Genomic DNA, 16,450 nt, shown 5'->3' on the forward strand with positions numbered 1-16,450 from the left:
TCCCTGAGCTCTCGGTCCTTGTCCCTTGTGCAAAGGTGTCCAGCAGAAACCACATCAGCCCTTTGCCCCATGTTTCTTACTGGGCTCCCTGTGGGCTGCATAATCCCTCCCCTGCCCCGAGCATCACACGGTCTAACCCTAGGGCAAGGGTTCTCATTTTTTCAGCTATTACTAATTAAGAGGCATTAATTACCCATTCATTTAGCCTGAGTGGAAAGTAGCTATTACTCTCAGCTTGGGTAACATAATTACATTGTAACCTTCACTGATTTCTTGCTAAAACTCAGAATCTTTTTATCCTCCTGGGATCTCAATCTGTGCCTGTTTCAGAGCAGGAACTTGTTTCTTGGATGTATATTTTTTTTCTCATACTAAATTTACAGCAAGGTCATTAAAAATTAATGCTCATATAATTATGCATAGAAAGTACCAGTGCTTGCCAGTAGCTCCAGTGCTTGCTGCGGAGCTTCTCATTTTGTTTTCCCTGCTTACTGCTTATCTGCTTGCAAGGATGTATAGAGAGCCCTTGGAAAGCCCAGACTGTTTTGTGATCGATGAATACCTGGCTGCAGGGGTTTGCCTTCTGAAGGCTGCCAGAAGTGTTCATATTCTCTTCCCAGTCCCTTCATCTGAAGGACAAATGCCACAAAACACAGTGCTGCCCAGGAATTAAATGCTACCGGCTGACGTATGCATTTGCTGTCATTAACACTGCCTTCTCCTTTTCCACAGGCCTTGCCTTACGTGTGTCTCCTCATTGCAATGCTCTTCTTCATCTACGCCATTATTGGCATGCAGGTAAAATTTTAGCTTTAGGTCATAAGTAGCCTGGTTTTGTCCCGCTGGTTCAGGGTGCAAATAGGTTATTGCCTGCGCAGCAGGATCAACACCTAACTTAGGATGAGGCGAAAGTCCAGTGTCAGGTAAATTAGAAGTGCAAAAAAGGCCACTTCTTCTAACTTTATTGCCAGTTCTTGTGTTGAACGTGGCCCTGGGTGTACAGATATTTCTGGGTGTACAAAGGGAGAGCGTGGGCAGGCAAACTAGCTGCGGGTGATAAGCCTGCAGCACAGCATCGCCGGAGGTGGTGGTGGGCAGCCGTGTCTCCCACGGGCAGGGCACGTCCCTTCCTCTGGGTACAGGCATATCAAGAGGCTGAGAGCAGGGAGCAGCTCAGGCACTGCACCTTTCTGAAAAGAAATGAGGCAGTTTTCTTGACCTGGGATGGAGCTGAACTGTGGTGTTAGAAAGGGTCTGTGTGAAGACGAAGCACATTAAACTGATTTTTTTCCCCATTTGATCTCCAGAACACATTTTTATCTCCCTCTTCAGCACAGAAATTATTCTAGCTTTTGAGATCCCTTGAACCAGGACAAGTTCTTTTCCTGCCTTTTCTCCCAACTCCGTTTGATCTGCCTTTACTGACCACGTCCACATGAGGATGCGTTTGGCCTGAATTGCTTCTGTTTTCTGTGGCAGGTATTTGGAAACATTGCACTAGATGATGAAACCTCCATTAATCGGCACAATAACTTCCGTACCTTCCTCCAAGCCCTGATGCTTCTGTTCAGGTAAGTAGAGTATAAAATACCATAAGACTTGCATGCAAGCAATAAATAAGTCCTTGTTTTCCCATATACCAGTTTAGCTGCTGAGACTTAGGCATCCTCTAAGGAAGTTATTTGGAGTAAAGCATCCGTTCCTGCTGCCTCCTCCTCGGCGTTAGGGGTTGGCCTGTCACATCTCCGAATATGATAGATCTGATTCAACACACCAGCATCTGCACAAAGTGACACCCGGTGCTGTGACACCCCACATCAACTCAGGCGGAAGCTTAATATAAGAGAGAACCCCCTTGTTTAACTGATCAATGTCGTTCCTGTCATGAAGCTTACTATTTATATTTTTTTAAGAGTGCGAATTCCTTTAATTGGTCATTTTTGCATTACCAACAAGTTAACACTTCATACGTCAATGCCACCTCTGCTTCAGAGTGAAAATGTTTCCGTCTAGGTTCATTCTGCCTGGAAACGAAGCATTTTCAAATGAAAAAAAAAAAAAAATCAATGAAATGGCAGATTTTCATTTTCAGACCTGGCAAAAATGAAGTGCAGGCCCTGCTCCAAATCAGGGCAGCTTGGGGAAGATTTCACTTATCTGGATGTGTGCCGTGCGGTGTGGAGGCACAGTGGTTAATAACTGCTCTGGCCCCACAAGGGCCTGCCAGCTGTGCCAAGGCTCGGTTCTGCAGATTACACAGCGCTCGTAACTGGATATCTTGCCTGGGATTTGGTTTGCATAGTTTCTGTGAAGCCAGACGGAAATGAAATTAGCCTTCTCTAGCTCAGAATAATCACTCGACTCAAAACTCTGAATTTTAATAAAACCGGATAATTATTCAGTCTTGTGTCCAGACCTCTTGGTCCCTTTCCAGACCCACGCGGCAGCTGCAGTGGGACAGAGGGGGCAGAGGCAGCAGGACTGCGATGGGGGAGCGGGGTTCTGCACAAGGGAATGGGGCTTCAGGACTCAGTGCCACCAGTGGGGGAATCTGCTGTAGAGTAATTCAGAGTAGCCTGGAAGCTATTTCACTTTACACTGAGCATCAAGTTTTCTCAACAACCAGGAGGAAGGCTTGTGAGCTGGCTCTGTGTACAAATTAGCATGGCTGTGAACAACACGGCAACAAGATGGGCTGTTTGTGGCACTGTGGAGGGATGCCCCTAAAAGCACCTCTGAGTGTGGTGCAGAAATTACAGCGGGGAAAATCTGAGGTTACGTAGGAAGTCAGAGTAAGTGAACGTGGGGATCCCCCAGCTTCCGATCCATGTGTGCACGTTGCAGGGGCTGGTTTATTTTGAGGACAGACCCTCTGGGACTCCAAATTTTTTCCTTTTGGCTATTTTTCTCCCTATAGAAGTAGAAGTTAGAGGGGGAGGAGGGAAACGATGAAGAAAACCCACGAGACTGTCATGAAAAAGGGACCCAAGTCACTACGACCAACTTCAATGTAGAAGGTCGGGGATCTCCCTACTGAGATCACTGTGACCAACCAGGCCATCCTGGTATCTCTGTATCTGCCTCATAAAGGAAATAAGAGATTCAACTGAAGAAGCCTGGTTTCATTTCCCCATTGGGTTTACAGCCAGCACTAGGACAGAAATGTTAGCTGCCTCAAAAGGGAACAGTCTAAACTCTGTTTACTTACATTTGCACTGGACATGTTTAAATCAGTCTGGTTTTATTCTCCATAAAACCAATGAAGCTTAGCCTACCTGAGCCTGTTCCGTTTCTTTTACCCCCCTGTAATAGAGGGAAATGCTCTTTCTCCTTTCTTTTTCATGTCAGCAGGCTGGTAGTTCAAATTCAGAATATAAATATAGTCTCTCCACCTGGACACAACCTTCCACCTAATTAATTTAGTTAATTGGGTGCAGTAATACCGCAAAGTGGATGCCCCCCCAGGTCTGTAATGGGGAGGGAGTTGGATGAGCTCACCCTCTGCCCTCCCTGTCTGCAGGAGTGCCACGGGGGAAGCCTGGCACGAGATCATGCTGTCGTGCCTGAGTAACAGAGCCTGCGACCCGCTCTCTGGCCTCACCAAAAACGAATGTGGCAGTGATTTTGCCTATTTCTACTTCGTGTCGTTCATCTTCCTGTGCTCCTTCCTGGTAAGTCGGTCCTGATCTCTCCCAAAGCAGAGATGCCGGTGTGGTTTCCCCCCCAGCCCTTCCCTCCCCACCCCCTTGCTTCCTCCTTCTCCCTAATTATGATTTATACAACATTACAAGAGAGCTTCAATAAAAACCATTTATCATCCTGGTGATATAATCCCTTTAATCCCCAAAGAGATCATTTAGTCATTAAAGGGAAGGTTTTTATCTTTCTTCTCACAGGGGGGTCTAATATTTGGAATTAAGCATTAATCTGTTTTGTCTTGATTTGTAACATGGGCCTTTGAAGAAGGGGATTGGGGAGGGCGGGGTGAGAATGGCCAAGAAACATTGGTTCAGAAGTGCTTGCAGCAGGCAGCTGGGAGCATCACACTTATTTGATGCCTTGTGTTTTGTTTTGATTGCCAAATAAATGCAGTGATCGTTTTCTTCTGCAATGGTGCCGGGAAAGCTTTAGACATGACAGTACACAGAGCTGTTGTACTTGATTCGTGCCCGTGGCCATCAGACGGGGCTGGGTCTAAGCTTTAATAGGTGCCACTGTCTTTCTGATCACTTGCATGCATAAAAAGCTCTCTGCTCTTGGGGCTTGGTTCACTTTCCTCTGCACCACTGGGACAGAGGAATGGAAAACCAGGGACAGGGACCCAATTAAACTTCAAGCAGGAAGAGATTAAAGTCACAGCTCTGAAATGTACCAAAAAGCAACGTATCAAGCCTACATTCAGTTCCATGGGTTTGCTTTAAAAGATAAGATTTGATGCTTTGTGCAGTTAATTCCTGCTATCATCAGAAACCTTTAACCAGGAAAAAGAGGTACACGTGGCAGTCTGATGCTGGGTATAGACAGACCAACTTCAATGACCCCTACTGAGATCCTTTGTCTGACTGCTGTTGCCCCTTTGACATCCCGTGGTTTATTTCTGCTGCATATATTAAAAAACGCGGAGCCCTGAAAGCTTATACAAAGTTAATGCTCCATTTACTGATTCCTTCAGCACTCTGTATTTTAAAGCCAATTTTTTTTCTTTGTACAAATCCCTAACCCAACATCAGACATTCTCATTGTTATTTTCAAGTGCATCATTGTTCCTAAAGCTTTTTCTTTAAAAAAAACCAAACAACATCCCCCCAGACTCACCCTCCCTGGCTTATATCAGCCATCCCACTCGAAATGTAGTAGCAGAATTGGAGGCTGGAGCACATCTGTGCAAAATACAGCTTTGCATAAGCTTTGTCCCTGAGTCAGCGCTCCCGGAAAACCCCGTGAAACCACACCCTGGGCTTGCTGGCAGAGAGAGGGGAGAGCCCTTGCGAAGAGCAAAGGCAGGGGGGGCAGGCTCCAAAAATAGGCAGCGGAAAGCCAAGCAGCTGGACTGCTGCGGGACAGGGCTGTAACTCACTTCTTAAAATGCGTTCAGCACTTCATTGCAATGAAACATGTGGTTCCCCACAAGCGATTAAAGCGTTGCAGAGCCACAGCCTTGCCAGGAGGGCACGTTTTTATGGTTTGTTCGATGTTACATCATAGATGGGGGGGGGGAGTCGGATAAAACGTATTTGGTTTTAAATGTTGTTTCTGGCTCTTTGTGGATGTCCACCCTGACATAATTTTCCTCCTGTAATTTACACTGTTGAAAAATATAAATTGAAATTTAAAAATATACAGGAACTTTTGAAACAGCTGTACGCAAGCAAGGGAAAACTGTGCCAAGCCATGGCTGGAGCTGGGAGTAATGGAAAGGGGCTTGGGATTAAGGGGCAAACTCTCAAGAGTTTTGCTGTCTCTTGGTGCTCTGGGTGTACTGTGTTACATGTGGGGTACCTGCAGCACATGAGTGAGCCCTGCTGATGTGGTTATAGTGCTTCCAGTCTTTGAGTAGCTTATCGAGAGCTGGGCTGGACATCCCTGTCCAGTGCTGCATGGTGCACCGCACCGAGATCCCAGGGCTTGTCTAGGCTGTGTTGCACAGAGACTCTGCGAGCATCCAGGAACAGGGGTGGCACAAAGTACTGGCTTGGTTCCCCAAACCCAGCAGAGCTGTTTAGTGTAGTGCTGCATTCGAGCTGACAAGCCTTAACGCTCAGCTGCAGGAGTGAATTCATGCACGCTGCTGCAGAGGCAGAAGCCTTGTTTGCAGCCAGGTTCGCCTGGCTGTGTGCTGTACAGCATGGCCCGGAGAAGATCTTTGGGTGGTGTAAGAAACCCTGGTGCTCTAGTGTAGGACATTGATATGTTGGGGGTTGGGTTCTGCTCCCCGCTTTCTGTTGGGGTAGGTTCTAAAAATAGATGGACTACAGGTCTGTGAAGTTCCTGATAGAACTTCCATTTGGTGGTGACATGGTGATTTGTTATGGACTCTGCTTGTCTGTACTGGCGGATCGTGTGTCCCAGCAAGAGCCAAGACCCCTTCCTCCCTTCAGATCACACAGAAATATGCGTTCTTTAAAACTGCATGAACTCCAAACTCTGATTTTCTTTTAACGACCAGCAGACCAGCCGGGGACATCCATATGCAGTTTAATTCTGCTCATCCCCACGCGAGAGCTCACAGGCTGCTTCACCGCAGTCCTCCTTGCTCAGCGTGGTGCAGAGGAGCAGCACCCACGGCAGCAGCTCAGCTCCCCTACAAAAAACACAACGAAGGTAGAAAGGGGTCTTGTGCCGGTCAGGCCTTTATCTGGCACAGGAGCATCCGTTCCCACCTGTCCTCCTGCTCTTCCATTCTGCTGGCTGCAGCTTGATCTTTTCCTGTTGAAACTCTTCTGTTGGCTTTAATAAGAGGAGAATCTTAATATGCCAGAAGTGTTTGCCGGGCTCTGTGTTAGACAGCGCCCATTAGGGACAGGAGCCTTTTGTGTGTCCTGCACCTCGTCTTTCTGGGGATCTTTGAAGGTTTAAATTGTTGAGTCTAAAATAGGACATTCAGGCTGAAGAATGGTTTTTCTTCTAGCTGTTCTTGTCTTGATGTGCCTTGATATGAAATTGCTGGAAGAGTTCACATCACCCAGTTGGTGAAGCAGCCGCTGCAGCCCATGTGCTGGTCTGTGCTGACATGGGGTGAAGAAGGGGCGAGGGAGAGGTGCTGAGCCAGTCAGGCTCTGGGATGGGTCATCTGGGCATCACCAGTGATGGGGATGTGGCCAAACTGTCCATGGTCAAAAGCCATGGCAAACCTGCCACGTACTGCAGAGCTGGAAGTGGCTTGCAGCGTGCAAGGGAAGAGGAGGTGGCAGCAGGGTCTCCAGGGACCCAGGGCTAAGTTTGTAGAGTTTATTCTCTGGAGTGTGGCTGTTTCTTGTAGAAAACACACACCCTGCTAAGGGAATCATACCTGCTTCCCTTCCAGCTTCTTCTCTTCTCTTCTCTTCTCTTCCCTTCTCTTCTCTTCTCTTCTCTTCTCTTCCCTTCTCTTCTCTTCTCTTCTCTTCTCTCCTCTTCTCTTCTCTTCTCTTCTCTTCCCTTCTCTTCTCTTCTCTTCTCTTCTCTCCTCTTCTCTTCTCTTCTCTTCTCTTCTCTCCTCTTCTCTTCTCTTCTCTTCTCTTCTCTCCTCTTCTCTTCTCTTCTCTTCTCTTCCCTTCTCTTCTCTTCTCTTCTCTTCTCTTCTCTCCTCTTCTCTTCTCTTCTCTTCTCTTCTCTTCCCTTCTCTTCTCTTCTCTTCTCTTCTTCAACTGCATTATTGCTTCCTCTCTGCAGATGTTAAACCTGTTTGTGGCTGTGATTATGGACAATTTTGAATACCTGACAAGAGACTCCTCCATCCTTGGGCCCCATCATTTGGATGAGTTTGTTCGTGTCTGGGCTGAATATGACCCAGCTGCCTGGTATGTACGCTGTTATACTTATGTATGGAGAAAAGGATATACATTGTGTGTAAATACCATACCTACACACACAAACAGCCTGTTCTAATGTGAGTACAGCTCCAGAAGGAAAACGACTCCAAAGCTTGAGGTAACATTGGTGGTAAATGCTCCAACTTCAATTCACTGTGCACTGGAGATGAACAAACCTGATGTCATTACAAGGGCATTTCCTTCAAATAGACACGAGATAGACATAAACCAACAAATCAAGAAAGCAAAATGCACCCTCCTTCCCACACACACAGAGCCAAAAGTTAATAAGGTAAATTCAAATGATCGTGGCTAAATGGCCAAGTAGAAAAGCTGTTTAGCGTTTCCAAAAGGAGCTTTGATTGCCTTTGGTTTCTGCATCCCAGTTTGGAGATAAAAATATGCTGAATCTCTTGCTATTGGCAGCACTTTAGGTAACTGAGAGGCTAGGCCTTGTTATACCTCATTTGTGCAGCATTTCTCTCCTAGTTAAGAACCACCTTAATGGTTTCACAAATCCTGTGCAGAGACCTGAGACCACACAGAAAAAATTTCAAGTCTTCAAGATGCTCTCTCTCCCTTAAAAGGACATGATGTACCCCACTGCTTTGCATCAAGTCCAACAGGCTCAGACTTCATCATTTGCTTTCACCCACCTGTGAGGCAGCAGGGAGTGACTTGATGTTTCTCAACGTAAGGGTGGTTTGCTGAAAACGTGATTTTTAAACGGATGTTTCTCATCAAACCCCATGTTTTGATCTTGGAAGCCTCCTTCTAATGACATCAAATTGTAGAAGGGAATTTTGTTCTTCTAAATAATATTTTAGCTTTTGGACTTACAGGTGAAACATAAGACGTGCGAAATAATAATAAGAAAATGCAATAAGCCTAACTTTGGAAGCATTTCAGTTCTCAGTGAGCCTCTGATAAAATGTTCCTGATATATGAGTGTGTTAAAGGAGGAAATGGTTTTCTCGCAGCCAGGCGGTGAGGTGTTTGGTTTTATGGTTTTATCTCTTTGTTTTTCTTATTCGAAGACACTCGCAGGGAAAGCTGCACACCTGGGCTTGAGTACCACGGCAGTGGAGGAGTGGCACTGTGCTGTGGCAGACCCAAGAGCCCCTGCTGAAGCATTTTAAGGAATTTTTTAAAAAGGAGGGAACGGCTCTGACCAGTGATCACTTCTAGAGCAAGACTGACTTTAATATATTGCTTTTCTCCATTGCCCAGAGAAAGCTACTGCACAACAGTCCTGGTGACTGTTTTATTTTCATTTCTAGATGCTCTGAGATACAGGTCACAATAATTTCCTTGATATTCTGCAGCTTGGGAATTTGCCTGTTGGGAGACTTTTTTTTTATTTAAAGCCGTACTAATTTTGTATCCATTTTCCTCCCCATGAGTTACTCTGCAATGAATCTCCTCTGTATTTGTAATGAAGCTGCCTCCAGCTCCTCCAATTTTCCACTCTTTTTTGTTTCCCTTCAGTAGAGACAGATGCAGAAAGTGTTTGTATAATCAGCTTCTCAAACTCCCTGCTAGGATGCAATTAAACTGCTTTAAAATCTCAGTTAAATTGATTTAGGCTAACTTTAAATGTAAACCTATTCCAAAATGACTGCATTTCTCTGAACTGTGTGTGATTTTAACTAGCTCGGAGCCATCCATACTTTGAGCCTGCATATATACTACACACATACTAGCAGCTTGTAATCTCCAAGCAGATTTTCATTACCACGTGCTCTGTAAGACAGACAAGTCTTTTGTGGGTATTTGGCAGGCAGTAAATAGCTTTTTTTCCTTTCTCAAATCTAAGTCCTCCCTCTTACCACTAGAAAAATCTCAATGAGACTGAAAACCTGGGAGTGCCCGTTCTCTCCTTAAAAAATAGTCTTGGCTCTGGTTAGCATCCATGGGAGGAGTAACACACCTGCAAGGGAAAAAATTAGTATCAATGTGCTTTTTAATGTTTATGTGTTCAGGAACTTTCCACCCATAAGAGGCACAAGCATTAAGTTTACAGAAAGATTTGCTCTCTCTATTAACTCTGAGCACAGAGGTTACATTTTGTGAGTCACGCAGGTGCCAAACCTTTTCACTTCTAGAGCTGTTAATACAGAATATGTCATTATTAAGAAATTTGGTTTTTCTCTAACCTTGTTCCCGTTTTTCTCCGATGTGAAGCTGTTGATGTTGGCAGAGTGACCGGGGGCGGAAGTGCGAGTCACAGGACAGCCAAGACATGATGCTCGAGGCTTGATCCTAAACATGTGCATGTTCTGGATTTTCCATGTGTGAATGGTTCCACTGAAATCACTTATGTTTTCATAAGTGGGACTAACGTTTCCGCAATTTAAAAGCAATCTGAAATCCATTCACAGTTTAAGGCCAGAATAGATCTTTTGATCATTTGGGCTGAACTTCTGTGAAGCTCTGGACGTGGTATTTCACAATAGGTATCCATGGACTGAGCTTAATAAGTTGTCTTTTAAGGTACAGCTCCCAGCAGTACAACCCATCTTGATCTGAAGACACAGGGCTTTAAAGGACCCATTTTTAATTCAGCTGTTTGTTCCACTAGTTGGTTAAACTCATTGAAAGAAAACATTGATCCAGTTTTTATTTTCCATGTCAGCCATCTCCTTTTAGCATGTCAGCTCCCAGTATAGACATGTGTAGGGGCATGGTAAATAATCACCATACCATAATTTGCAAGAAAGAAGACTCTCAGGCAGTTATCTTATGCTTAGATGCATGTGAGCTGGTTCCTACTTCCATCTGTTGCTAATTGATCGCCTCTCTCAAGGTCTCCTCTTTGATTGTCCCAAGGAAAAGGGAATTACAGTGTTTGTCCACTTCCCGTAGCTTGAAATTCTCAATGAAAGATGCTGCATGGGTAAAAAGTACAAGTGTTGTTATACTTTTGTTATATAGATAATATTTTAAACAGAGGCTTAATGTGTGTGTACTTACATACATATTTCCAGTGTCACCTTTGTTTTTGTTACAAAATCCAACTTTATGTAAACTTTTCTGGGGAAAAACATTCAAAAGGAAGTAGCTGTTGTTCTAGATGTGTGTCACACTCAGTAGGGGTAAGTATGGGGAAACTGTTGGATTTAGGGGTGGCGGAAGCCTTGGGCTCACAGAAAAAGAGAGAGCGAGAGAAATGGGGCATACACAGTGGTTTGGTCTGGGGCTGGGAGTTAATCAGGAAAGGAGTGAAAACACTGAATTTAAGGGTGAACTGGGAAAGAAAAGAAAACTGGATTTTTATGAGCTTTTATTTGTTCAAGATATATAAAGTGAACGCTTTATCTCTCTCATACCCCCCTTCCCAGTGCATACCTCTTAAAGATACTGGAAATGTTGATCTTGCCACCCATTCCCATGAGTTGTTCCCAAGAGCCAAGGGAAATGCTACTGGCAGCACCTTCAGTGGTCGGGAGGAGGTGCAGGTGCTCCCAAGGGAGAGCTTTTTCTTAGCTACCTGAGATAAAGGGATGCTGATGAAAATAAACAAAACTCAAATAGATTTAAACAACCTGTGAAAGAATCCCTGTTTGTCATAATTTGTCATAATTTTCTGCCATGACCTTCCGATGCAGTACATCTGCTGGTTTTCAAGCCTTCCACAGACTCTCAGAGAGCTCAGGGATCTGCTCATACGTATTTTCTACACGCTGATTTTACAAAACCGTTCCAAAATTTTGGTAAACTTCTTAACTCAGTTAAACCAATATACTTTTTATATCCACGATTAGGCCTGCAGCCAAGACTTGCGCAGTTCCATTTGATCTGTTTCTGAATTAATAGTTTTGAGCTGATTGTGAAGGTTTTGAATAGACCTTAATTTTTCACATCCAAAAAAGCAGTAATATTGAAGGAGATATTCCAAAATATTGCAGCCTTCTTTATATAACGTACCAAAATAAAAACAGTGAAGCCAAATCATCTCATTTTTCTTCAGAGGTCATTTTGAAGTTCAGTGCAGCTCTTTTTGTACATGATTTGGTTACTTACAAAAGATTAAGAAATCTAATCCTGCTGTTAAATTAGCTGAAAATGTTGCTGGGAGTTAACGAGACTGACCATAAAGCTACCTGGGGGCATCTGATTTCACCTACTGGTAATGAAGGCTGGATTTTCCCAGTGCCAATGGCCAAGATGGCTCTCGAGATGGCAGTTTCTGGACTTCCAGCAAATTGCTTATTGCCCAGGAAACAGAGTACAGCCCTGCTGGGGTTATGTAGGTGGTAACAGTGGAAGGCAAAGGTTCCCAAGCTCTTCTGAACCAGCTAATTTGAATCCCAGTAATAATCCGTTAAATAGGCTATTTGTGTGCTGCAGGCTCTGGTTTTGTTGGGCTGCTGCAGCACCTGGGCGATGGGTAGAGGCCATCTGTAGGCAGATGCTAGGCACAGGGAAGTAAAACATTAGTGATAAAGGTAACCAAATGCAATGGTTGGAAGGTCTTGCACATGGCACTGAAGGTTTCACAGAAGAAAATCCAAGGGTATAGATTTTGTTCAGCAGTTGGAAGTTCCCTCTCTCTCTCTCTGTGTTAAGGTAACTCCTTCATTGCAAGCCCAGTTGCTGTCAGACTAACCTTGCTTTTCAGCGTGTTTTGCCCTTCCAGCTTCTCCTGTTTGCCTGGGGAAAAACTGATTCCTCTCGGGTTTTGCTGTCGTAACATCTGATGTTTTCTTTCCAGTTGCCGGATTCATTATAAGGATATGTACAATTTGTTACGTGTAATTGCTCCACCCCTGGGCTTAGGAAAGAAGTGCCCTCATAGGGTGGCATACAAGGTTTGGAACTTCAGAGACTCCCTCCAGCATTTTCAGTTCTGGTTTTCTTTCTTTTTACCTGCCCCCCCAAGTGCAAATGCAAACAGTAGAGAAAAGTAACTGTAACGTAACTAACCCCTCGCCTGAAAAAAAGGAATGATTGACTGACTGACTGCCTCCTTTTTCCTTGATGCATCTCTTCCCCGTCTACTCCCACACCCCAGCTGGCTGGAGACAGGCAGCTTTATGAGACAGTGAATCCTCCAGCTTCCATCCTGCCGGGTCTAGGTGGGAAGTGTTGGGGAAAAGCAGCACAGCATCTGAGCACTTTCTCTTTATATATACACACTGGAGAGAAATGTCATCCCAAGATTTCTAGGGAGTAGCAAGTCCATTTTGTTTGGGCTTCATAGCATTGTTGCTCCAGTTGAATGATCAACATTTGAACCCTTCCCTTTCCTGAGCTGAAAAGACATTTGATCTGGGCACTGGTTAACTGGGCAGCAGAGTGTGATTGTTACCTATGCTGGGGAGAGATGAAGGGATGAGCTTTTCACAGTGCAACAGCCAGAGATTGCCTTGGGAGCAAACTTACGCCTCTGAGATCGTAAGCTATGATGGACATCCAGTGAAATCTCCTGCCTCATGGCACAGGAAAAGTATACTTGGGAGTATAAGTGCTTGGGAGCTGAGGTGGGGAATTAAGGACAGATCTTGCCAAGAAATCAGCATGGGATGACACTGGACTTCAGTGGGGTCCCAGTTACAGGCAGGGATTTTCTTGCGGTCAATGCATGGAGAGCAGAAGATGAAGGAGAGAGAAATGGAAGCAGCCAGCACGGAGTTTGCTTTTATCTTTCACTCCAGCCCAGGTGTTTTCCACACCTGATTGGGGATTAAGAGTTAACAAGCATTGCAGAGAAGGTAGGAGATGCTGTACCTCCAGCCAGGGAGCGGGGGCAGAAGAGAGAAGCCAGGAGGAAGCCATTGGCTGTAATTACAATTTGTGTCTCTCACCAGCCTTTAAATTAGCTCTGGGCTATAAAACCTGGGTGGTATTTTAACTGCATTAGTTACCAAGGACAGGAATAGTTGTTTCAGACTTGGTAAGCTTTCTCCTCTGCCCCCTCCTGCATCAATGCTTTACGTAGGTATCGAGACCCAAGTCAGGGCAGCAGGCTGGTGTGCAGGTGCCTGCTTCTGTAGCTGTCCTGCTTAAGAAAGGGGTTTCCTATGGGTGCTTAGGTCTTGGTTTCCCTCCTAGTATAGTGGAGATGATAATACTGTTCTGCTTTTCCAAGGGTTAAACTTTAATTAATAACATGCTGCAATATACTTAGTCTTCTCAGATGACAGGCAGCACAGATTTGCACAATATAATAAGCAGGCAGCTCGCTGGGAAAACAAAATGAGATTGTCATAGTCATGCTCCCAGTTTCAGTAGTCAGAAAAAGGCAAAGCAGGAGAATTCCTTGCTGTTTCTGCATCCCTTGCTTTTCAGGGCAGAATTTTATTTACCACCAACACGCATTGAAGGTAGATGCTGTCAGTAATGGGCTGATCTAAGGGCCTTTTCCCAAATTTCTGCAATTCCCAGTTCCCTCTAAGACACAGGACAGCCAGCTGCCCTCGGTGGTGGAGACAACCAGTTGACATTGGCTTGATGAAAGAGGGGCCTCATCAAATGTAAGGGAGAAACAAGTCCCCTTTCCATCACCTTCCTGCAAATTGAGTGCTGGGCTCTGGATTTGTCAAACCTGAATTCAGGCTGGAGGAGAAATTCAGGCTGGCTGAGGTTTTGCAGTGTTTCACTTTGTGCCTGGGGTCACAGCAGTCCCAGTCTGTCCCCTGAGCAAACACACCAGGACTGGCTTTTTCCTTCTCTCGTAGCCCACAAGCTGACCTGAAAACCAAACTCTTTATTCACTGAAGGAAAGCTGAATATTTTCTCTAAGCCCTCTCTCTCCCTGTCCCATAACTCTGCCTACCAGCTCTCCCTGGCATGGTGAATACAGCCTCTTGATTGACTGGTTTGGGGGGGGAGAAGGGGAAGCATCCCTCCACCCCCTCAAAGAGCCAGCCAAACCCGAGCCCTCCCCACACCTTCTCCACCCTGAGCAGAGACATCAATCGTTCCCCGCAGGGACCCGCGTGCCGAGGTGCAGCTCTGGCCACGGGACGTCCCTGCAGTGACGAGGAGATGTTGGGTGTTGAAACACAGCAATGGAAGTGGAGAAACCTTTCTATTTACCCATCTCTTTATTTTGGTTTTGTTTTCCTGAGAAATCTGATTAACCAGATCTCTGTTTTCTTGTCTGCTTTCCCTTCTCTCTCCTCCTTTTCATTTGCTCTGTTGTGTTGCCTTTTTCCCTATCCCCTTCCTTTTTATTTCCCCCCACCCGGTCTGGTTTGATTTCTGTGTCCTCTTGCTTTTGCCTCCCTCCCTTTGACTCCAAGCGGGCGCATCAGTTACACTGACATGTATGAGATGCTGAGACACATGTCCCCACCTCTAGGCCTTGGAAAGAAATGCCCTGCTCGCATTGCCTATAAGGTAGATCAACCCCCCTAGAAACTCCTGCCAAACCACCAGCTTTTTGTGCCGTGGCTGAAGTGGGTGCTGGTTTTCTGTGGCATTAGTGTTGTCCTCCTGGACTTTTCTGGTGCTTTCTTTGCTTCCCAAGCAGACTGGATTTTGGATCTTCTCCTTTTTATTTATTTTTTGTAACCTTTTTTTGGTCTTTGAAACTATGGCACATCAGTTTGTCTTTCTAAGTATGTCTCCACTATCTCTATCAGTGTTTCTATCTCCTCTCTCATTCTGCTTGCATTTAGGCTAATTTGGGGAGGGAGGGTGCTAATGAGCAAATTACCCTGCCAATATGATCCCCATTTATCTTCCTACAGCTCTTTGACTATCCGTTCTCACTAGCCCTTCAGTAGTATGTTGTTTTTCCCCCCTCTTAATTAGATTGGAGTAATTAGAGTAGGCAGTACTGTAGGAGTTAGCAAGCTATTAAACAGAGGCAACACCAGAAGGGCTCCTTAAATACCCTTGTGAAAGAAATTATTTTAACAGAAAACATTTAAGACAGTGAGATGAAGAAATCACTCAAACTTGCTGTTTACTCTGAAAAACTTTTTAATTGAACCACAAAAATGCATTATATCCAAAAGGCTGCTGGCTTCTGCCTTTTAGACACCGCCTGGATGAACGCAGTGGAAACTCAAATAGACACAGAGCCGAAATTATGGAGCGGACCCAGACCCCGCCAGTTAAAGCCATGTTGCTCTCCCAACAGCTCGCACGGCGCTTGGAAATTTGCATTTGCAGGGGCGATTCCTTGGAAGCTTTTAACATTGAACCTCACAGTTTTGGAGGGAGAGGTTTGTCGTAAGGATCTAGCATTGGTGTAATTGAGCGTCCGTCAAACTCAACAGGGTTTTTTTTGCTGTTGACGTCATTTCAGCCACCACCAAGCCTAATTGCTGCACCCCACTGTGCTTGGTGCAATGGATCCAGATCACAACAGCCCCTCCAGTAGTCCTTGTCTTTTCACTGAGGCCATATGAAAGCAAGATTTTGCGAAGAGACTCAAGCTAAACCCAAACCTGGGCCTGCCTTTATATAGGCCACTTAGCAGCAAGAAGGGGTTCAGATACGGCTTCCCCAGTGTGTTAGGATTTAAAATAAAAATAAAATTAAACATAACCTTAAAGCTAGCCAGATAGATATCTTTTCTGTATTCCTTTTGATTTGTTTCTGGCCACTTTGGTAGCTGCTTTAAAAGAGCATCTCTATTACGAGCAATTCATACCCACCATACTGTAACTAAGCTTGAGAAACCCAGCTACGGCGAAATGCCAGCTCCCAGGTCTCAGCTATTTCAGATAGATGAGTAGATAGATAAACATCTATACAGAGGTACCAATTATACACAGAAACCCAATCATTTTAAAGAAATCAATGTCTCCTTTTAGCACCTGTGAGTTTCCATTGACTTAAGATGGAGCTGTGTCCTGCTGAAAGCCCGGCAGTAGGTGTTCGCAGCTGGGCAACCAGATCTGCTCTGTGGTCACACGTGTGTACCAGAAGTATAAAGCTCTCCCTTCTCCCCCCCCCCCCCAAAAACCCTTGAATTAATAAGA

General features: G+C 45.1%; 1 protein-coding gene across 1 annotated transcript in view; it reads left to right on the top strand.

The window, feature by feature from the left end:
- Window positions 1-16,450, top strand: part of CACNA1B (calcium voltage-gated channel subunit alpha1 B) — a 313,074-nt gene that overhangs the window by 271,147 nt on the left and 25,477 nt on the right. The window contains 5 exon segments of the mRNA XM_009282246.1: window positions 733-798; window positions 1,480-1,571; window positions 3,521-3,671; window positions 7,372-7,499; window positions 12,226-12,322. Of these exon segments, the coding sequence (XP_009280521.1) occupies window positions 733-798; window positions 1,480-1,571; window positions 3,521-3,671; window positions 7,372-7,499; window positions 12,226-12,322 (534 nt within the window).

The sequence above is a fragment of the Aptenodytes forsteri genome, unplaced genomic scaffold, assembly GCF_000699145.1.
Source record: "Aptenodytes forsteri isolate BGI_AS27 unplaced genomic scaffold, ASM69914v1 Scaffold325, whole genome shotgun sequence".
NCBI classification, from domain to species: Eukaryota; Metazoa; Chordata; class Aves; order Sphenisciformes; family Spheniscidae; genus Aptenodytes; species Aptenodytes forsteri.